The sequence below is a fragment of the Ciconia boyciana genome, chromosome 6, assembly GCF_034638445.1.
Source record: "Ciconia boyciana chromosome 6, ASM3463844v1, whole genome shotgun sequence".
Lineage (NCBI taxonomy): Eukaryota > Metazoa > Chordata > Aves > Ciconiiformes > Ciconiidae > Ciconia > Ciconia boyciana.
This window is the reverse complement of record NC_132939.1, coordinates 13,060,896-13,079,517: the sequence shown is the minus strand read 5'-3', so window position 1 is coordinate 13,079,517 and position 18,622 is coordinate 13,060,896. Positions and strand designations below refer to the sequence as shown.

The 18,622-nt window shown below is 41.5% G+C and overlaps 1 protein-coding gene across 1 annotated transcript in view; it reads left to right on the top strand.

Moving 5' to 3' along the window:
• SWAP70 (switching B cell complex subunit SWAP70) overlaps positions 1–18,622 on the top strand; it is a 42,849-nt gene continuing 24,227 nt past the window's right edge. Inside the window, exons 1-3 of the mRNA XM_072864026.1 lie at positions 1–169; positions 8,274–8,414; positions 15,102–15,275. Of these exons, the coding sequence (XP_072720127.1) occupies positions 71–169; positions 8,274–8,414; positions 15,102–15,275 (414 nt within the window). The 5' untranslated portion in view covers positions 1–70. The remainder of the gene's footprint in view (positions 170–8,273; positions 8,415–15,101; positions 15,276–18,622) is intronic.

The following is an 18,622-nucleotide window of genomic DNA, read 5'->3' as shown; positions in this document are numbered from 1 at the left end:
GGCGAGGCGAAGGCAGAGCGGCCGCGGGAGCGGCGGCGGGAGCGGGGCGGCAGCAGCCGGCGGGCCGGCCATGGTGGGCCTCAAGGAGGAGCTGCTGAAGTCCATCTGGCACGCCTTCACCGCCCTCGACCTCGACCGCAGCGGGAAGGTGTCCAAGTCTCAGCTCAAGGCAAGTGGGGCGGCCCGACCCGGCCGGGAGCAGCGAGGAGAGAGGCATGGCGAGCCCAGGGGACGCGGAGTGGGGCCGGGGCCCGATGTGGGTGTGAGAGACCGTGACATGGGCCTGGGCTGTCCCCCCTGGCCGCCTCCACGGTGGACATGGGGGTGCTCGGCCTGGGGCCTGCCTGAGGTGGTCACGCGCAGGGCCAGATGAGGGGATTCAGCCTCCCATTTTCGAAACTCACTTGGGGGCTGTCAGCTGCATTTTCTCCATTGAGGCGGTCGTTCGTCACACGGCATTGCCAGTCGCTGTGGCTCCTGGACGCCTGTGTCCCGCAGGAGGCTTGCGCGGGCCCTTCCTCGCACTCGAGGAGGCTTATTTTCATTCTGCCCAGGCAAGCACTCCGTCGTCCCCGAGATGTCAATGCACAAACCCTTGTTGTGCTTCTGGTCCGCTTTCAACTGCGTGTCCTTGGTACCCTTTCTGGCCAAAATCTTTTGTGGGGTAGCCACAAGGTCCCATATATAGGGGTTGGCTGCATCCAAGTGAAATTCATAGCTTGCCAAGGGGAGAGTGAGGTTCTACAGTGCTCTCTTATTTGGATATAAACAGGAGAATTAGTCAAGAGGCTCCAACTGTGCCATTCTTTTCTTAGCTTATATGCTGAAGTAATGTTTGTGCTCTTAAAAGAGCTCTCAGGCAGCTTGCTGAATCCAGTCCCATCTTGGCCCTGCTTTATGGGACCATCTTGGCCTGAGAATAATAGCAGGAATCTGGCTAAATAAATATTTTGAATAAGAAGCAACACCTGTTGACATTTTAGACTGTGGGTCCTTGTACTGAGTGCTGGAGTTGTGTTGTCCGCAACAATTAGCTGAAGTTTGCACCCTTCGTGGGATAAACTCCACGAGCGAGAGTGACCTCGCTGCAGGCAGTATTTCCAAGTGTGGTCGGTAGCTAACGGACTTTGTTTTCAGCGTTGTGTGTTGTGGACGCTTATTACATAATGTGCTGCAAGCAGCCCGTTCCTCTTCTCCTTTTCTTCGCTCGGGGTGATCAGGCTGTGAGATACAGCCTAACTTGGTCAGAAGTGACTGTGGGGCGGGAGTCAGGTGAGAGGCCAGACCTAACTGCAAGCTCAAGCTGAAAACGTGTGGATGTCCCGGGTCTTTTACAGGTGGCATCATGAAAGTTAGTATTTGTGTTGCAGTGTTGCAGGACTAGCTGAAGTAGGTTGCAGAGAAGTGGTTTTTTATTGTCCTGCTTTTTGAAGGAATCCTGTTTTCTGTCACACTACCACACCTTGTGTGCGCTGCCGCGATTTGTGTGCTCAGCGCCATCACCCGGGAGGTGTGTCTGCAGCACATGTTGGTGTGCTGGTCGGTGAAGAAGCTGTTGTGGTCGCACAGGTACTGGGGTGAATTAAATGGCTAAAGAAGCAGCCGGGATGCTGGTGGGCTTGTACGGCTTGCTCTGTTGGAGGTGTCATCACTTATTCTCTAAGATCATTGACTGACGTAGGTGGATTAGAGCAGCAGTTGTATTTCCAAACTGAAGCACGGTTACTTGTCTTGTCATGCTCTGCTGTCTTATTAGAGCCCCAAGTCTGCAAATGCTTGTGTTTAAAAAAAGCAAAAAAATAAAAAGGAGAGGGGAAATTAAACTTGTCCCCTCATTACCTATCAAGCGTCTTCCTAAACAGTTTTGATGTTTCATTCTGTCTATCTGTGAGAGAGAAGGGATGAAAAAAAGTGGGTCTTTGTGGGTCTGTGCAGTTCTTTCTGTGATATAAAGGCTCCTGAGGGAAGTGTCAAGTGGGGGATATGGGAATGCAGAAACAAGTCTGAAATGAGGCTGCTGCCTTCTCCTGTGGCCACCAAGAGTTAGTTTTCAGGAAACACAGGAAGAGGTAGAGAGTGGTGTTCTGTAGGCTTTTTGTGGCAAATGATGAATGTGTTGTCAAACTGGTAATCCTACTGGGGAGAAAAGGTGTACGTTATGGCAGTAGCCCTGCATCGCTGCAGCAGAAAGGGGTAGGCAGGACAGCAAAACAGAAGTTCCTGTCTGATTGATTTAGGGCTATGTTGTACTAAGAAGGTATTTCACAATAAAGTATTTCTCATCCAAGTTACCATGAGGAAGATATAACACCCCTATAAAATGGAGAGATGAGGCTTGGAGATAAACAGGTTAGTAGAGATCTGTGGTATTAGAAGAATATGTTTAATAATTTAGTGAAACTCCTGTTACTAAAAAAAATGGTAAAAAACTATTTGTTTTCTGAGAACAGCGTGCAGTGTTGTAACTTGCTGAACTCTTCCCTCCTCAATAAGAATACTTACTTACAACAGATTGTTTGAGTTGTATAATCCAGTATAAGGTATTGCCATCATGTTGTACAGAAGATCCTAAGTATAATATGTTGGTTGTTAAAGGGAGTGATTTCTAGTTTCTCTACCTAGAAGTGATCTTTGAGCCTTCCATAAAAATAAATAATTTTCATTAAATATTGTGAGAAAAATGAATGTGTGTTATGTAGCTGAGGCCCAAAGTGGGGCATCACGCTTTGTTTTTAATATATCTAGAGCAAAGGGATGGAGGTGAGTGAATTGGGTCTGTTCTGTAGTCTGGAGAAACAGCAAATGCTTGGAGGAAAAACTAGGACTTGCTTGGAATAGTAAGGATTTAACGAGATGTCTTTTATCCATTTGTATCTTTCTATATGGTCTGAGCTGCTGAGGGAAGAGACAGTCAAATCAGTCCTCTGTGTAATTTTCAATATTATCTTCTTCTAGTATGCACTGATTATTTTTTTTTTTGGTCTAATCAGTAATCTCCAGAAGTTCTACTGTTATGCTGGCTGCAGATCTTACCTTTTTTCTACATCAGCAGAAATGTTTGTGTATTCTGTTCTTAAATTACATGTTTAAATATGGACACAATCATTATTTTGTTTCAGCACTTTCAAACACTGATACAGCAAGGCTAAAGTATAAGTTCTGTGTATGCAGTTATAGCTGCTGTTGTGGTTCGAGCATGAGCTACATGCAAATACTTGCTTTCCTATATTTAAGTCCAATTTCATCTTTCTTGCAATCTGCAATTTTAAAGTTGACTTATTTTAAACATTTCTGTAATGTGCCAGCATTCAATCTGCTTTTCATCTGGATCTTGAAACACTGTGGTTTTAAATTTATTTACACTTAGCAGCTAGTAATACTCCTTGTAGTATGTGTGTATGATTGGATCTTGGAAAGAATACATGCCAATTAGTTTTTACACTCTGTCTGGAAGCTCTTCCTGACATTGCTTTGTGACTTGTCTCTGCTTAGGCAATGGGGTTATTTGGCTGTTCTTACTTTGTTTTGTGTGCTACCACTGGGGTGGATTTTCAAAGTCTTGGATTCCTGGTGTGATATCTGCAGGACATGGATGGTGAGCACCTCATGAAAATATGGTCTCATTTGGGCCCATAATATGTGGGTGACCAAAGGTACTAGTCAGGCTTAGAAAATATAAACTGGTCTTTAATCGTATATGGGATGTTACAGGATTATTATACCTCTTATTTTTGTTTTGCCTTTTTACTAAATGGGAAGTCAGTGGCCAGTGGGAAGAGGAAAAATGGTGTAATCAGGGGCAAGAGGGATGGTCCGAACGGAGAGGAAGACCTTGAACAATGCAGCAAGGCACTGGAAGGGTTGAGAGCCTGTGACGAGTGGGCTGGACCCCAGCCGGACAATTGACTTTGTACAACATTGAAGGATGGTAGGAAATTAGTCATTATGAGTCACTATGAGAGAGTTGTACTCTGACGTTATTAACGGGGCTCAGAAGCGTTTGTATTAGGGCAGTCATGAGGAATCGTGTCTGTAAGGTGCAAGGGGAGGGATGCCCCTCTTCCAGAAGAGCTGGCAAACCAAGGCAGCTTGTAGACCAAAAGGAGGGGCATTAGGAGACAACGGGGCCATGATACTGTGTTTGAGAGGAGCAGCTGCCAGTGGATCAGCAGTCCATTTAACCTTTGTCCTTGAGGTTTTGTCAACTGGTTTCAAGGAAGATGTAGAAGAAAGGCACAGTAGATGGACGATGTTTACTGGGAGCTCTTCCTAAGGGCCGGGAGCCGCAGGGCAGAAAGGCAATTCCCTTGGCAATTGGACAGATGCAGGCTGGCACCAGTATGTGATTGGGAGCCAAAGGGGGTGTGCTGATAATGAAGGCAGGAGGAAGGGTGAGGTTGTCAAAAATGGTCTGTGAGTGTCTAAGGGAGAAGGGAGCAAATGAAGGAATGGAGAGGTGATGTGAGTGAAGGGCTCTAGCATCAGGAACCTGAGCTGGTGGAGGCTGGGCTTGAATACACTCGTCCGGCTGGGAAAGAGGTTGCTGCACTAACCCCAGTGTTAAATAATGAGACTCCTAATGGAGCATTTACTACCTGAGTGGATAAGGAAGCTGTACCTTGGAGATGCAAGAAACTGTATGCTTAAGACGTGCCCTGGTTGAAGAGACCTTGTGCCTGTGACAAGGGGCATATACGATGCTGGTTTCCACACTGGTCAAAAAAGGAAAAGGGGAAGTACTTGTGAGTAGCCTTATTTTGGCTAGCTAGCTGCTGACATGGATGTCAGGGAGACATGAGCCAAGAATGTCTTGGAATGAATTCACACAAAGCCACTGAATGGAGCTGTCAGGATCTGCGATGCCAACATTTTAAAATCTTAAAAAGAGACGAGGGAGGGAGAAGACCCCCCTGAAAGATGGAAAAGGAAAAAATTACTGAAGAAACTGACAATAGCCACCATAGGATTAGTCTGCCCTGTTAATGCTCGTACTAGCATCTGGGCCAAATTTTTGTCACCGAGCAATAAGTAGTCTAGCAGCTCTTCCTTTTCCCTTTAGAAACGCACATCACTTTTATGGACAAGGTTAAATGGAACTACTCAGATGGTAACAATTCAACACGTGCTTAAAGTTTTGGAAGATCAATGTTTTGGAAAATGGGAGCTCAGAGGGGAGCAGCTGTAGCGGAGTAGAGCTGGGCTGGAGGTTCTGCACTGCAGGTAAAGCAGCATGAGACTGGCCATAAATAAAGTAAATCCAGAGTCTGTAACGACCTTTGGTGTTCAGCTTGCTTGTTTTGTCTGGTTATTTATATTTAGAGCAGAACACCTTCAGTACTCCCTGGGCACCACTAGGCATCTTTCTTACAAAACTTTTCACTGAAAATGGAAGAATTGCACCCAGAGCGCGCTGGTTTTGTGAACCCTTTGCAGACCGCTTGTACTGTCTCATGAACTACAGTTTGGGGACCACCACTGTACCCATTTGCCGCAGCGCAGAGATGAGTCTCCGGCTTAGGGTAGGAGTTGGCTCTGGCATGAAGGTAGATTTTTAAATGTAGCATTCAGAGCATAATAAGTGCTGAAAGAAAAAGCTGCCTAGCAACCCTGTGGGCACGGGGGGAATAATCCTTACTGGTGCAAAATGTCCTCATGGTTGACAGAGCTTCTGCAAGGCAAGGCGATTTTTCGTACCCCAATTAACCTAATACTCTGCTAGATTTTTTTTTTTAAATTGACCATTAAAATAGAGTATATCATGGTCCAGATAATGTGATTTGAGAGAACAAAACAAACCAAAATGAGACCTCAGTGCAGAATTTTTCAGGCTTACCCTGCAACTGAAGAACTCAGTTGGCACTTGGCCGTGTTAGAGAATGGCAGGCTTTGGCAGGCGCTGAGGAATTTCCTGAGTTATGAAAAGAGAGCACTGGGCACAGGAGAGATCACAGATAAGGCAGATTTTAGAAAATGATTGAAAGTGGAATTCTTTCCTGGTAAATTGGTTGCTTGATGCAGAAACCACCTAGGTTTCTGAGAGCCCAAGCACAGCAAGAAGGCCAAAAAATGGAGAAGAGAAACATGTAGAAAGGACATGATGAGAAAGTGTTTTATTGAGACTTTTAAGTTATTTTGGTAATAAGCTTAAATCAGTTATGCTTTTAGAATATTTTTATTAGCTGAGTATTTTTTCGGTTGTAGTATTAGCAACTACAGTCTGGTTGGAAAACTGAGATCATCTTTATCTCTCAGAAATTCAAGAATCCCTCAGTCTTCTATAAATAACAACAGAAGCCTTAAATAGAAGGGGAAACACGCATGATAGTATGTTATTTTTCCCCCCGTATGTAAATCACATGGACTCAAATACTTGATTTGATGTGGTGGTTAAAAATAAGGATTGATGGAAGGGAAATACACTGTTGATGGAGGGCAGTGTGAAATGTGATAATTTCTAAATACTATTTTGCTACTTTGGGAAATACAGGTTTTGTTGTAAAATGGCTGATGCTGTTGTTTTTCTGTTTTTAAACTTTTGCACCTGGTTAGCTCCAGTGGCTTAATGTTAGCATACAACAGTGCAAATATGTATTTCTCGTGGAAACGCGTGCTTTTGTAAAAGAGAGTGTAACTTTGGAGGTATGTAGAGAGGAATTCTCTGACCTGAACTTGCATCTTGGGCTATCTTTGTAGGATTTTATGCTAACTAGTACTTAGACTCTTCATGTCTCCTTATCGTACACAGGAAAAGTAAATGTACATTATTTTTTTGGAGGGGTGGAAAGCCCAGACATTTTACTTGTATGGCATAGGTTTGATTTCCGAAGCTTTGACGACTTCAGACTTTCACTTCTTGTTTTGCAGCTGCCCCATCTCGACCGCTTTATGTCTACTCACCTAAATAGACCCACTTATAAATTTTCTGCACATTTTTTTACTGATTTCTCTTTGCATTGTTTGGGTCTGTTTTTTTTAATTTTATGCAGCACAGTGAAAAAGTAAAACGTATGCCAAAATTCAGTTGCAGTCTGTCCTGTCTAGTTGTTGATATAAAAAAAAATACCACAAGCAGCATGCCTTTTCAAAAGATGCAATCTGTTTTACTTCTGCCTAATTTTGTTTTACCTGTCTTTTTTGCCTTTGGTTCTTAATTACATTTTTTTCAATGCACACCATTCCTGGGTGTGTGAAGTTAAATCCTTAACCCAGTTCCTGTAGCTGGTACATGGTCTTCAGAGGCTTAACTCTGCATCATGCCAAGGGGAGAGGGCTCCTGAGTGACAGCGCGTTTAAGGCCCAGTGGGCAGTGTGTTACAGAACTGACCTGACTTGGGACAGCGTCAACAACGAAAGGGATGGCGCTTTGCCTTTCTTAGAAACGTGCTGGTGGCACAGGAGTGACTGCTACCCAGGCTCTGCCTTCCTGTTGTTGGTACTGAGGTGTTAGTTTATGCGTGCAAAACTCGGCCTGAGTTGAAGAAGTTGAGATGCGTTGGCTACCAGTTAGTTTTCAATAATTCAGTACTTCCTTAAAACTAATCAAGCGTGGAGCCTCTTCTCGAAGGTCATTTCTCAAGAACAGACGTGAGTGCTGGTGGGTGTTGAGCTCTTGACATAATTCATGCAAATACCTTTTTAAAATGAAAATTTGAGAAGCATGCCTAAACCCTTCCCCTTTCTATAAGATGACTTTTCCTTTGCTAACTGAAACATGGGGTGAATGTTGAGAAGCAACCCAAAAGCAAGCAGATGAGAGAAATCTATTGTTAATGCTTTAATTTGAGTGGTCATTTCTTTGTACATATTGACATACATATTGAGTTGTTTTCTTCTTTACTTGTTTTCTGTAGATAGTAAATATAATTTCAAAGGCTAGGTGTTTGTGGTTGTTTTCTGTAGCTGTGTAATTTCACTCTGTAAATTGTGAAATTTAAAAAGAAACACTTTGGTGTTTCTGCATGCCTCTCCTGGTTTTCAAATGCAAATGTGTACAAAGAGCAGCTTCTGTAGCTGTGTTTGCACTTCTTTAGGAATGGACCTATCTGTGATCACATTACTTCCGTAAACATGCAACTGTCTGAAGCCGTCAAATCCTTGGAGTCAACTTTTTTAGTTACGTTTTGGTTTTTGGCAAAAATCTGCAGGGTAGAACTTGTGCTGACATGAAGGTGTCACTTTCTGTGCATGGTTTTGCGAATCACAGGTCTGCTCTGGAGGGAACACAGCATGGTTAAGGCCAACAGTGGTGTCATTGATTTCTCTTCTGTCCTTAGGTCCTTTCTCACAACTTGTGCACAGTGTTAAATGTTCCCCATGACCCGGTGGCCTTGGAAGAGCACTTTAGGGATGATGATGAAGGACCAGTTTCCAATCAGGGTTACATGCCTTATCTAAACAAATTCATCTTGGAAAAGGTAAGTTTTGAATTCTTGTGTTCTGTTTTTCCCTTTATCAGGTTTTGTATTAGAGTGTCTTTACAGTAGACTTCTGCTTGCAGGAAGCATGCTGGGGTGAAGACACTCTGGTTGTGAGCGTGCCTGTGTGCGGTTGTGATGGGGCAGGTACTCTGGAGAGCCTGTGCCTTGAAATGGAAGGGTGCACTGTTCTCTACTTCTTTTTTCTCTCCTTGGTTTCTATTTCCTGTTACATCTGGCCATTGTCTAAGCTGTGTTCATGTGAAACCATGTTCATATTAATAGAGCATCTCAGCTTGAATTTATTTGAAAGTCTCCTGGAGCTATAGATTGTCCCACTTTATACAACAGCTGTAACAGAATATTGTCATAGACTCCTTTGCAAACAGGAAGGGCAAAACTATCTTTAATGTCTATTCACAAGGTATTTTAATAAATAGATCCCTTCAAATAGTTACAGTGGGTGACGTTAGGGAGTGTTATTAAGTTCCACCTTGCAAGTTCTTTCCTTTTGTGTCTGAGCACTCTTCAGTCTTCTGTTGTGCCTTGTTTTGGGGGAAGCTCTGGAAAGCCAGCAGCGTTTCCCCTACTCTCCTCTCCATCTTGTCCTAAGATAGGTAGTCGCTGGGTCAGAGCTGGGCTCTGGGAGCTGTGTGTTTGAGATTTAGGTTGAAATTTTTGAAAGTAGAAAAACTATCTTCCTGCTTTTTTTCTGACAACTTCTGTTGAGAGACTGGTCTAGGCAGTAAAAACCAGCCCACGTGATAGTGCAAACATATCGGCTTCAGTACCACTGATTTCTTGTACACTTGGGGACCGACCCCAGAAACCCTCAAACTTTGATGTTGTGGTTGCAGGTACATAGATGTTTGCTTTCTTTTATAATGTTAAGAAGTCCTGAACTGACAGGCAGCTGAAAAGTCCAGTGCAGCAATTGCAGATTATGCAAACTCCTTAGCCCAATTTGCTGATTTTTGCTGCTTCTTTAGTCTACATTTAATACTGGTGGAAAATGTGATATATGTAAAATGCAGTCTGGCAGTTTGGAAGCAGAAGCTTCATATAGCTAGCTAAGACTTATCAGCTCCTCTGCCTCTCTAGTCTGTGTTTCTCTTATACTCGGTAATAGTGTCCTGTTTCATGTGTGGGAGTTGTTGGCTGTTAATACACATAAAGGTACACACTTAATGTCTTGATTGTTTGATGTTGGAGAATCTTGGTTTGTCTCCAAGAAGTTTGTGATCTTGTTTCCACTTCATGTTGGCTGTCTGAGCTCCTGTAAGATTCAATGGAGACCAAGCAGTTTATATACAAATTCTGGGGAAAAAGAAAACGCCTTACTTTATTTTGACCAAAGGATTACGGTAGTAGAGTCTGAACCACACTGTTTTTTGTTAATACCCTTTGTAGGCAGTAGCAAGCCATTAGGTGAAAAAAGAAGATAGAGATGGAAGGCTTTTTCAAATATAAACATGCTTTATTGTTAAAGGGTGTTTATAGGAAGAATAGTTATGGAAATGAGGAGCAATTGTATTTAAATAACACTTTAATTTGAAAATTAAAGACCTGTCTACATAAGCAAGTTGGTGTGAATTCACAGTGTTTAGCTACTCTGGGATGCCTTCTTACCCCATGGTAAGAGCAAAGGACAAGCTGCCTTGCTTTCTCATGAAAGGAAAGAGCATGACTGCATGTAGTTTCTTGTGTTGTTTTATTCATACACTGATTTGGCTTCTGATAATTGCCTGATACAACCATACCATTAGTTCATCTTAAAAGATGAAAATGTTAAGGAAGAGGATTAAATTACCTGTAACTTCATGTTATTTAATCCTGACTAAATGCTTGTAAACAGTTTAGGTATGTACTATTAAAAATTAGTTAAATTCTTTAGACAGAAGGCTATCTTTGTGGACTGGAAAAATCTTGATTGTGACATCTCATCTTTTACAGATGACTTTACATCAGTGCCAAAAGACAACATGCAGTAGGATGAAGTCACTGGTTCATAGCATGTCTCCTTTGTTTAAAACAAACAAGCAAAAAAAGCAAACAAGAAACCCCTTCTTTTTTCATTCTTCCAAGGCGTAATCTATTCTTTTAGATGTGTTGATTGTAGAACAAATGCTATTAATTTATGCTAGTAAGCAAAGCTACTAAAGAAGGACTGGTGCTTTATACCCCCAAATACAGAGGAAGTTCTCTCAATTTCCAGTCATACATCTTCTGGTGAATTAATTCATTTGAGCGAGAGCCACCTGCTCAAGAGAGATTTTTTTTATCTCAATATATTTTGGTTTAAAACATTAGTAAAATATTTAAAGAATGAATCCTTAGATTTCTTTTAAAACAGATATATAACTGTGACTTAAAATTTTATTGAGAGGACTTTGTAACCTTTTGAAATAACTTCTGTTATACTCTTAAATGCAGTGTAGCTTTTTTTATTTTTTAGTGCTGGCTTACCCTGTGTTACCCTGCAATAAAGCCTCTTGATATAGAACCAAGGAGTCATCAAGAAAGGCACAACTCAGTAGTTTAATGAGGCAAATTGATTGCAACTAATTTCTTTTATCCAAATAGGGAATTTGAATAAATAGTTTGAATAATTAGTATTGCCTTATTGATGATTTCTAGTATCGTGCTGCTTGTTACTTAGCAGACAGATGTATCTAGGATTTTCCTACATCTGAAACAAAATCTGTTCTTGTTCTATAAGTGTCCCTTTCAGGAGGGAGCTGTCGCTTGCCAGTATAATGGCTTCATAATTTGTTTTACTTGGTTTCATAACCATATTTTAGCATGTTCCATTATTTACAATGTATGTCTTTTCATACCAATTGAAAATGTTTCATTTTCAGTGATGGTGGTATTTTACAACATGTCTTATTTATAGCAGGGAAGAGTCATAGTGGGGGGAGACAAAGAAGGACATAATTCTAAACCTCAGGTTATCTCATCTTCCAGACAACGTAATGAATGCTATTTACACTGCCAGTGCTTGTTATATTTTTGGAACTGATCTGATCACTGGTACTTAAGCCAAATATTTTCTGTATTTCCTTATGTTTTAGAGTTATTTGGTAGGATATTGATGATGGTAAATTATACTTTGCACATTAGTAGAAATTAAAGATCTAAAAAATTGTATGGGTTTTGCTGCATTTTTCTTTTGATTATTTTGTGAAACTTCTTAGAAAGGGAAGGTAGGTGTCTTTTATATATCATGTTTAAACTGTATGAGTTTAAGCAGTTTTAAGGTTGGAGGGCTCGGTTTATTTGCATGTTTCATCATTTGGACAGATTCACAAATAAAAGTGATAGTTGCTGTAGGGTTAATAGTGTGGAGTACTGTAGAAGCTTCCAAATGAAACGGTGACTTCAACTAATTAGAACAAATTATGAAGTACAGTTAAAAGCATATACTAGTGCACAGGAAAAATCTCTTTTGTACAAGGATTTGTTCATTAATTAAGCAAGAGAATTGTATGATACTGACACAGGTTGCAAGCAGGATGAGTATTCTGGTTAAACACAATTGGAATTCTGGTTTCTCAGTAGAGTGTCATAAATGTCTTACTTTAGTTTCACATCAAGATGATTTCAGTGAAGGATTCATAGTAGAGTCTCACTGTATCCTGAATCCTCTTTAAATTTAAATTCCAGGATAGTCTTTGACCCAATCTGTTTTTATAAATATGTGTTTTGTTAATGTCATGAAAAAGCAGTGTGTGTATTTGTTTATGACTTTTTTTGACATCAGCACCTCCTGTTTGAAAAGTTTCTACTTCTACAGTTTCTTAACTAAGTTAGAAGTACTTTTGCAAATAAGTTCAAGTATAACTTTAGAAACTTTTCAAATATTTTTAATTTTTGAAACAGTGCTTAGAAATGATCTCTCATAAATCCAGAGATGATATTCATTCAGAGTAATTATTATGTAGCCACCTATGCTGCAGTATTGCCAGTCAAGGAAGCCAAAGTAGCACAGCCAAGACCTTTGTAGTATGGAGTTAGCTCTAAAGCAATTTGGGTTTAGTTGTGGGATTTTAACCTTCCTTCCCTTCTCACCCCATGCAAATGTACTTGTAGAACGTAGGTACCAGGAATAGTTGGCATTGCTACATGAAATTGCTGAGGAAAACTTTTATTCTTCACTAAAGAGAACTATTTAGTTCCATCCCTAACTCCCAGTATCCCCAGAATAACAATTTTGTGATTATATTCTTTATTTAACAGACAGCCTGATTATTGCTCCTGAATAATTCCTAAACAGTGTCTCTGCTCCGGATGCCCCGTGGGTCCCATGAAGTCCGTTTCAGAATCAAGTCTGGATTCTGAAAAAAGGACTTATATGTCTAAAGTGGGACCTCTGGCACAGCGCGACCTAGTCCCCTGTGCCAAAATAGTCCTGAAACCTCCTGCTTGGCTGCTGCCTAATCCTGGTGGCAGTAACATGCTGTAGGTGACTGGGGTTTTGACACAACTTTCTGAGGCACACACAATCCAGCTTTGCCACGTGACCAGCAGCCACACACTTCACTTTACCTCGGCCAGGGCCCGTGCCTTTCTCCACCTGTCTCCCTGTGGTCATGGATTGCTGCTGTGCTTTAAAATGAGCTGCTCGTAGAGCAACTCACCTTATTTATAGTGCTTAGAGCACTTGTCAGGTGGTGGTTGTAGGAAGGGAGATTTCCCACCCTGTTGGCATCTTCCTTGGGAGTAGCATAACCACTAGGACATTTCCAAGGTGGAACTGCTCATCGTCTGGGTGGGTGACGTTGCCTTAGAAAAGAAGTCAAGCTTCATTGGGCAGGGTGGGGAGGACAGGCAGAAAAAAGCTGGTTCTGGAGAAGCAGAGGCTGAGGGGAGACCTTATTGCTCTATACAACTACCTGAAAGGAGGTTGTAGCGAGGTGGGTGTCAGTCTCTTCTCCCAAGTAACTAATGATAGGACGAGAGGAAATGATCTCAAGTTGTGTTAGGAGAGGTTTAGATTGGATATTAGGAAAAATTTCTTTACTGAACGGGTGGTCAAGCATTGCAACAGGCTGCCCAGAGAGGTGGTGGAGTCACTATCCCTGGAGGAGTTCAAAAAACGTGTAGATATGGCACTTCAGGACATGGTTTAGTAGGCATGGAGGTGTTGGGCTGATGGTTGGACTAGATGATCCTAGAGGTCTTTTCCAACCTTAATGATGCTATGATTCTATTCTATGATTCTAACCACAGCCAAAGTAGCCAAGGGATAAGGCACTGGCAAATTGAAGGAAGGAGAAGGAAACCTGGCTTCTAGCCCTTCTTCCAAAGGGAGTTAGTTCACTTAGCTACTGTTTCATTTAAGACCCATGTTTCTTGTACGAACAACCAGGATGCTGAGCTTGTGGCTATAGCAGCTATAGCTTCTACAGCTTCCACCTTCTTCAAAGGACAGCTGTAGCCTGTAGCTGGCCTCTTCCATCATCACTTATATTAGTGGCCTGCTCTGCAAACATGCAAAGTCTATGGCTTTCTTTCGTAGTCTCACGTTTAGTCCTGGAAACTGTACTGTAAAGTGCTTCTTGGTATAGGGTTGGTTTCCTGTTTACTTCTGTCTTTTTTTATTTTCCTTTTTTCCTTCACCCACATCAGTTCATCCACTTCCTTAGTCTATCTTTGACTTAGCCACTGTGGCTCACCCTCCACTATATTTGACCACTTACCAGGCTGGATAGGAAATCGTACAGTTTGCCGTGGTGTCCTTGAAGCATCTAAGATGCATGTTTTGGCCTATCATAAGAAAATGTCACTGAATATTACTGGTGGTGTTACCACAAGAGGTACAAGAACGTGTTTCTTAGACGTGCTTTCTGAAATCTCAAGGGACTTCCATTACAGTGCAGAACATGTCTTTATCAGTTACATGTTGGCAAAGAAATAGCATTGCTAAGCTGTAAGGAGATAAATAGATTTCATCTCTAACATAAATGAAGGTTTAAAAAGAAAATAGAGGAAATGAAAGCTTTCACATATGTAAATAATTCACAGATGGGTATGTACAGTTGCTAGGTATGATAAAGGATAATGAAAACAAGAGGAATTTTTTTTATCAATAAGGTGAATATTTGCAAGTCTGAGAAAAAGGGAAGGTTTTAAGTGGATTAGCGTTCGAGAAAAAAATTATTACATGCTCATGAATATCCTACAAGAGTTACGTTTGAGTAACATGAAGTGGAAAAACATATTAAAGGTCTTTCCCAGCTATTGTTCCAATATTGCTTTTAGTATATCCACATGTAGTTTTGGCTATAATCGTTTCCAAATTTGCTATATAAAATCTCAGTAACTCAGTGCAATAGAAGGGCAGTTGGAACTAAGACAGTTATGAAGATTGTTTGGAAGCTAAAGCTAATGTGCTAGAGGAAACGCAGAATGCAGTGTAGCCTCCTTCACATGAAGTCAGGGTGTTATTAACTTGACCAGAAATTGGAGGTTGGATGTAGATTTTGCTGGAAGAAATTCCTTAGTTCAACCCCAGGCAGGAAGTCAGATGAGGCTGCTACAGTGCTCTTTTTGGGCCTTGACATTTCTTGCAAACTAGAATTTTCTTGGTGCTTTTGGTATGACTTAGCCTGTTAAACTTTGTCTGTCTGTTATTCTGTGTCATTTGTGCATATTAATTTTTCTTGTTAAATTTATTCATTTTAGGTTCAAGGAAACTTTGACAAAGTTGAATTCAACAGGATGTGCTGGACTCTCTGTGCTAAAAAGAACCTCTCTAAAAGTCCTTTGCTGATTAGTGATGAAGATGCATTTAAAGTGTGGGTTATTTTTAACTTCTTATCAGAGGACAAATACCCTTTAATCATTGTACCTGAGGAGGTAAGAAACAAAAACTTAAGCTGTTTAACACCAGTTTGCTTAATGTCCCAGCTGAACTATGTTAATGTTTGCTACTCTCTAGAGATTTAAGAGAAAATAATTGTTTAATATAAAACTTTTATTCCCCTCTTTTAATAATGTAAGGCCTTGGGTGCTTTTCTTTGTCTTCCAGGGTGCATACGTGGGGATTCCCACAGGATACTTTAGATATTGATGGCTATGCATGTCTGTCGTTTAAACAGCCTGGACTAAATGGGATGTGCTGCTTGCCCCCCAGTAAATAGCTTATTTTGCTTTTTGTGAGGGCTGACTGGTGCTGGGGAGACTAGCTCCAGTAGCAGCACTCAGAGCTGTTAAGGTTCTTGCTTCACTCATGAGTAGTGCATGTATGTGATCTTTAATCACTTATAAGCTTATATGTGATTAAAATTTTGCACTTAGTACATCAGTGTGATTCTGAAAAAAAATTCTCCCCTCTGCTCTGTGTTACTGTGACTTGCAAGATGAGTCTTCAGTCTCATGTCACCCTCCTGATGAAAAGGAGAAGTACGAACTTTTCTGATGATGTCTGTTTCTGATCAAAAGCAGCCACCACCTGAACAGTCTTGCTTGAAATGGTTGAAGGAATAATACTGGAGAGATGTCTTTACACTTTAAGTTCATGAACAAGTATGGGCAACGCTCAAATAGGTATTTTAACCCTAGAGCAAGATTTCGGTATCTCCACAATTCTGCCTTTGGGGAGGGGCAAGGGTGGAAGCAGAAAGATCAGAACTGAAGGCATAAATAATGTCTTGCAGAACTGTATGCAGAAATACAGCAGAATACAGTGCTGAATTTGCAGTTCAGCACTGGAGTACTGCTTAATAAATATTTGCAAATTGTTGAACAGTCAGGGATCAAAACAGTCTGATTTATGTGCCACTATGACATAACTGTTGGACTCCAAGCTGTTGTGCGAAACCATGAAGTACAGATAATTCCCCTATCAAAATAAACTGCTCGGTTTTGCCTTATCACTCACTTTTTAGCAGGAGAATTTCACTCTGTACAATGTTTCTGTTTTTGCCAGATGGGTGTTGACAGGGCCCTACCTGGCGTGCTATATTCCCATGAGCAATGGGACAGTCTTCTTGCTTGCTTTCCTGTTTTTTTCTGCCTGTTCTGGAAGACGGGGATCATGGTTGTAAAAGCTAAGACAGCTCCTTTCTTAATGGTGCCAGATTAGGCTTTGGTAGAAGGTCAAAGCCACTAATAAATGTCAAAACTGGGACTCAGATCCACATCTCTGGTTTGTCATTGTGTTCCCTGCTGCACAGCCTGGCTTACCTGAGGGTAGATATTTCACATCTTATTTGTTGATGTTGTTAAAAGCTTCAGACCTGCCAGCTCTGGGGTGCCGGCATTGCTCACTTTCTTCCCCTCCACCAAACAATCCCCCAGCTTCGTGCTGCCTTCTGTAGCTGATGCCAGGTAATGGCAATGTGTCCGTTTGTTGGGAGGTGGGCTGCAGAGTCGGCTCCAAGCCCAGAAGGGGTTTTCCAGATTTCATAGCTGCTGTTGTTTGCCTTCCTTCCCATCCTTAATGTCCAGGGTTAACCTGTATTCTCTTCTACTTGCAGTATTTTTAAAATTCTTAGGGTGGATCTGTGTGTGCATCTCTTTGATTATGGCAAGATTAAAATTGTGCAATACTGTTTAAAGAAAGCTTATAGAGCCTGACAAAGAAAGGCTGCTCTGTTCTTACCGTATACAATGGCTGCATTCACTCTAACCTTTTGCCTTAGACCACACAGGTAATGTAATCAGACAGTGGAGGAATCCTGTCTGTTGAACGCACTCCTTTCTGGTTTGCATTGGTCTTCCTCGGGTTCTCTGTGCTTCTGGAAAATTCCACATTTACTCATTTACCCTTTTACACAAAATTCCAAAAGTAAAGATGCAAAGTCTCAATTTCGGTCAGTTTTGCTTTTTCTCTGTGTGACCTTTCATATCTGCCTTTTAAATTCTTATGTCTGGGGTTTTTAAATGTTAAATCTAAACTCCAGATTTGCAAAACATTTTTTTGTACAAACTTGTAGTTGTTGTCTTAGTGCTGAGAATTTCTATCTGAAAATAACTGTTTTCAATAGTATTCAAAATGATACTGGTATCTAGTAAAGGTATTTTTCTTTCAATTTACTTTTTATGCCTCTTGAGTTCATAATAAAGCTTGATTGTATATTTAGTCTTCACCACTTTATATTGTGTCCTGTCATTTAATTACAAAATGGCTTGCACATTATGTATAAAGTGAGGGTATTTTTGCAAAGTGAAGAACAGAGGAGAGGGTGATGGAAGCATTGCTGTTCTGTGATATTTGTGTTTTGGTGAGAGCAATGTAAACCTCTCATGGGTGACTATAGCTTCCCAGCCAGGGAGCAAGCTTTCCTTCCCTCCCTGTCTGTTGCTCTTATCATTGGCTGACAATATTGTGACACTTAATTTACTGCAGTTTCTGGCTTGGAGTGCTTTGTGTGGGATCCAGCTTTTTTCCCCTCCTCCCTCCCTTCCACTTCGTAGGCTTTTGGGTTTCAGAGATTTTGTTTCCCCTTTATAAGTAACTAGGAAACTTGCCTCATGCTTTCAGGTTGGAAGGGTGATCCCTTGAAGATTTTTGCATCCCATCTTGCGGATGGGAAGATTATAATAGAACTTCTTAGGTCTCCAGTGAATGTGTTGATACAACTTCATGTGGCTACGAGGATGCCTTCTCTTCCTCCTCCTTGGAGGAGCTGCTCTTTGAGACCTGCTTGGGAGTCTGATTTTCCTTTTTTTTTTTTTTTTTTAATGAGATAAGTGGTTTCTGCACGCATTTGAACAATTTCATCTCTGGAAAACTGTCCTGCTTGGGTGCAGTTTCACCTTCTTTGCACTGCACTGACTAAAGATTGAGGCAGCTGTCCTTCCTTCCTTCCTTCTTGCCCGCATTGCATACTTTTGCACTAGTGCTGCTGTGCTTGGCCTTTCATATTAGACAGCTAATTGTGGTAGGGCTGTTACCCCCATCTGCAAAGTGGTAAGTCTTGATTCCCTGCCCAGGTGTTGAATGGGGCAGCAAATTGGGAACAGCTGCAGCTCAACCAGAGAAGGGAAAACAGGCTATTTTTGGAAAGGTTTTGGAGATGCAGGCTGAGGCAAGCTTTAGAAAGAGCAAAGTGAGGAAAGCAGTTACAAAATGGAATTTGAAAGCAGTGGAGAGGTGACACAAGGGCCAGAAGCTGCTTGTTTAGCAGAGGCCAGGCTGAAAGCCAGAGGCAGCGTCTGGCCTGCACTCCTCACCTGCCATGGAAGGAGAGATGGCAGCC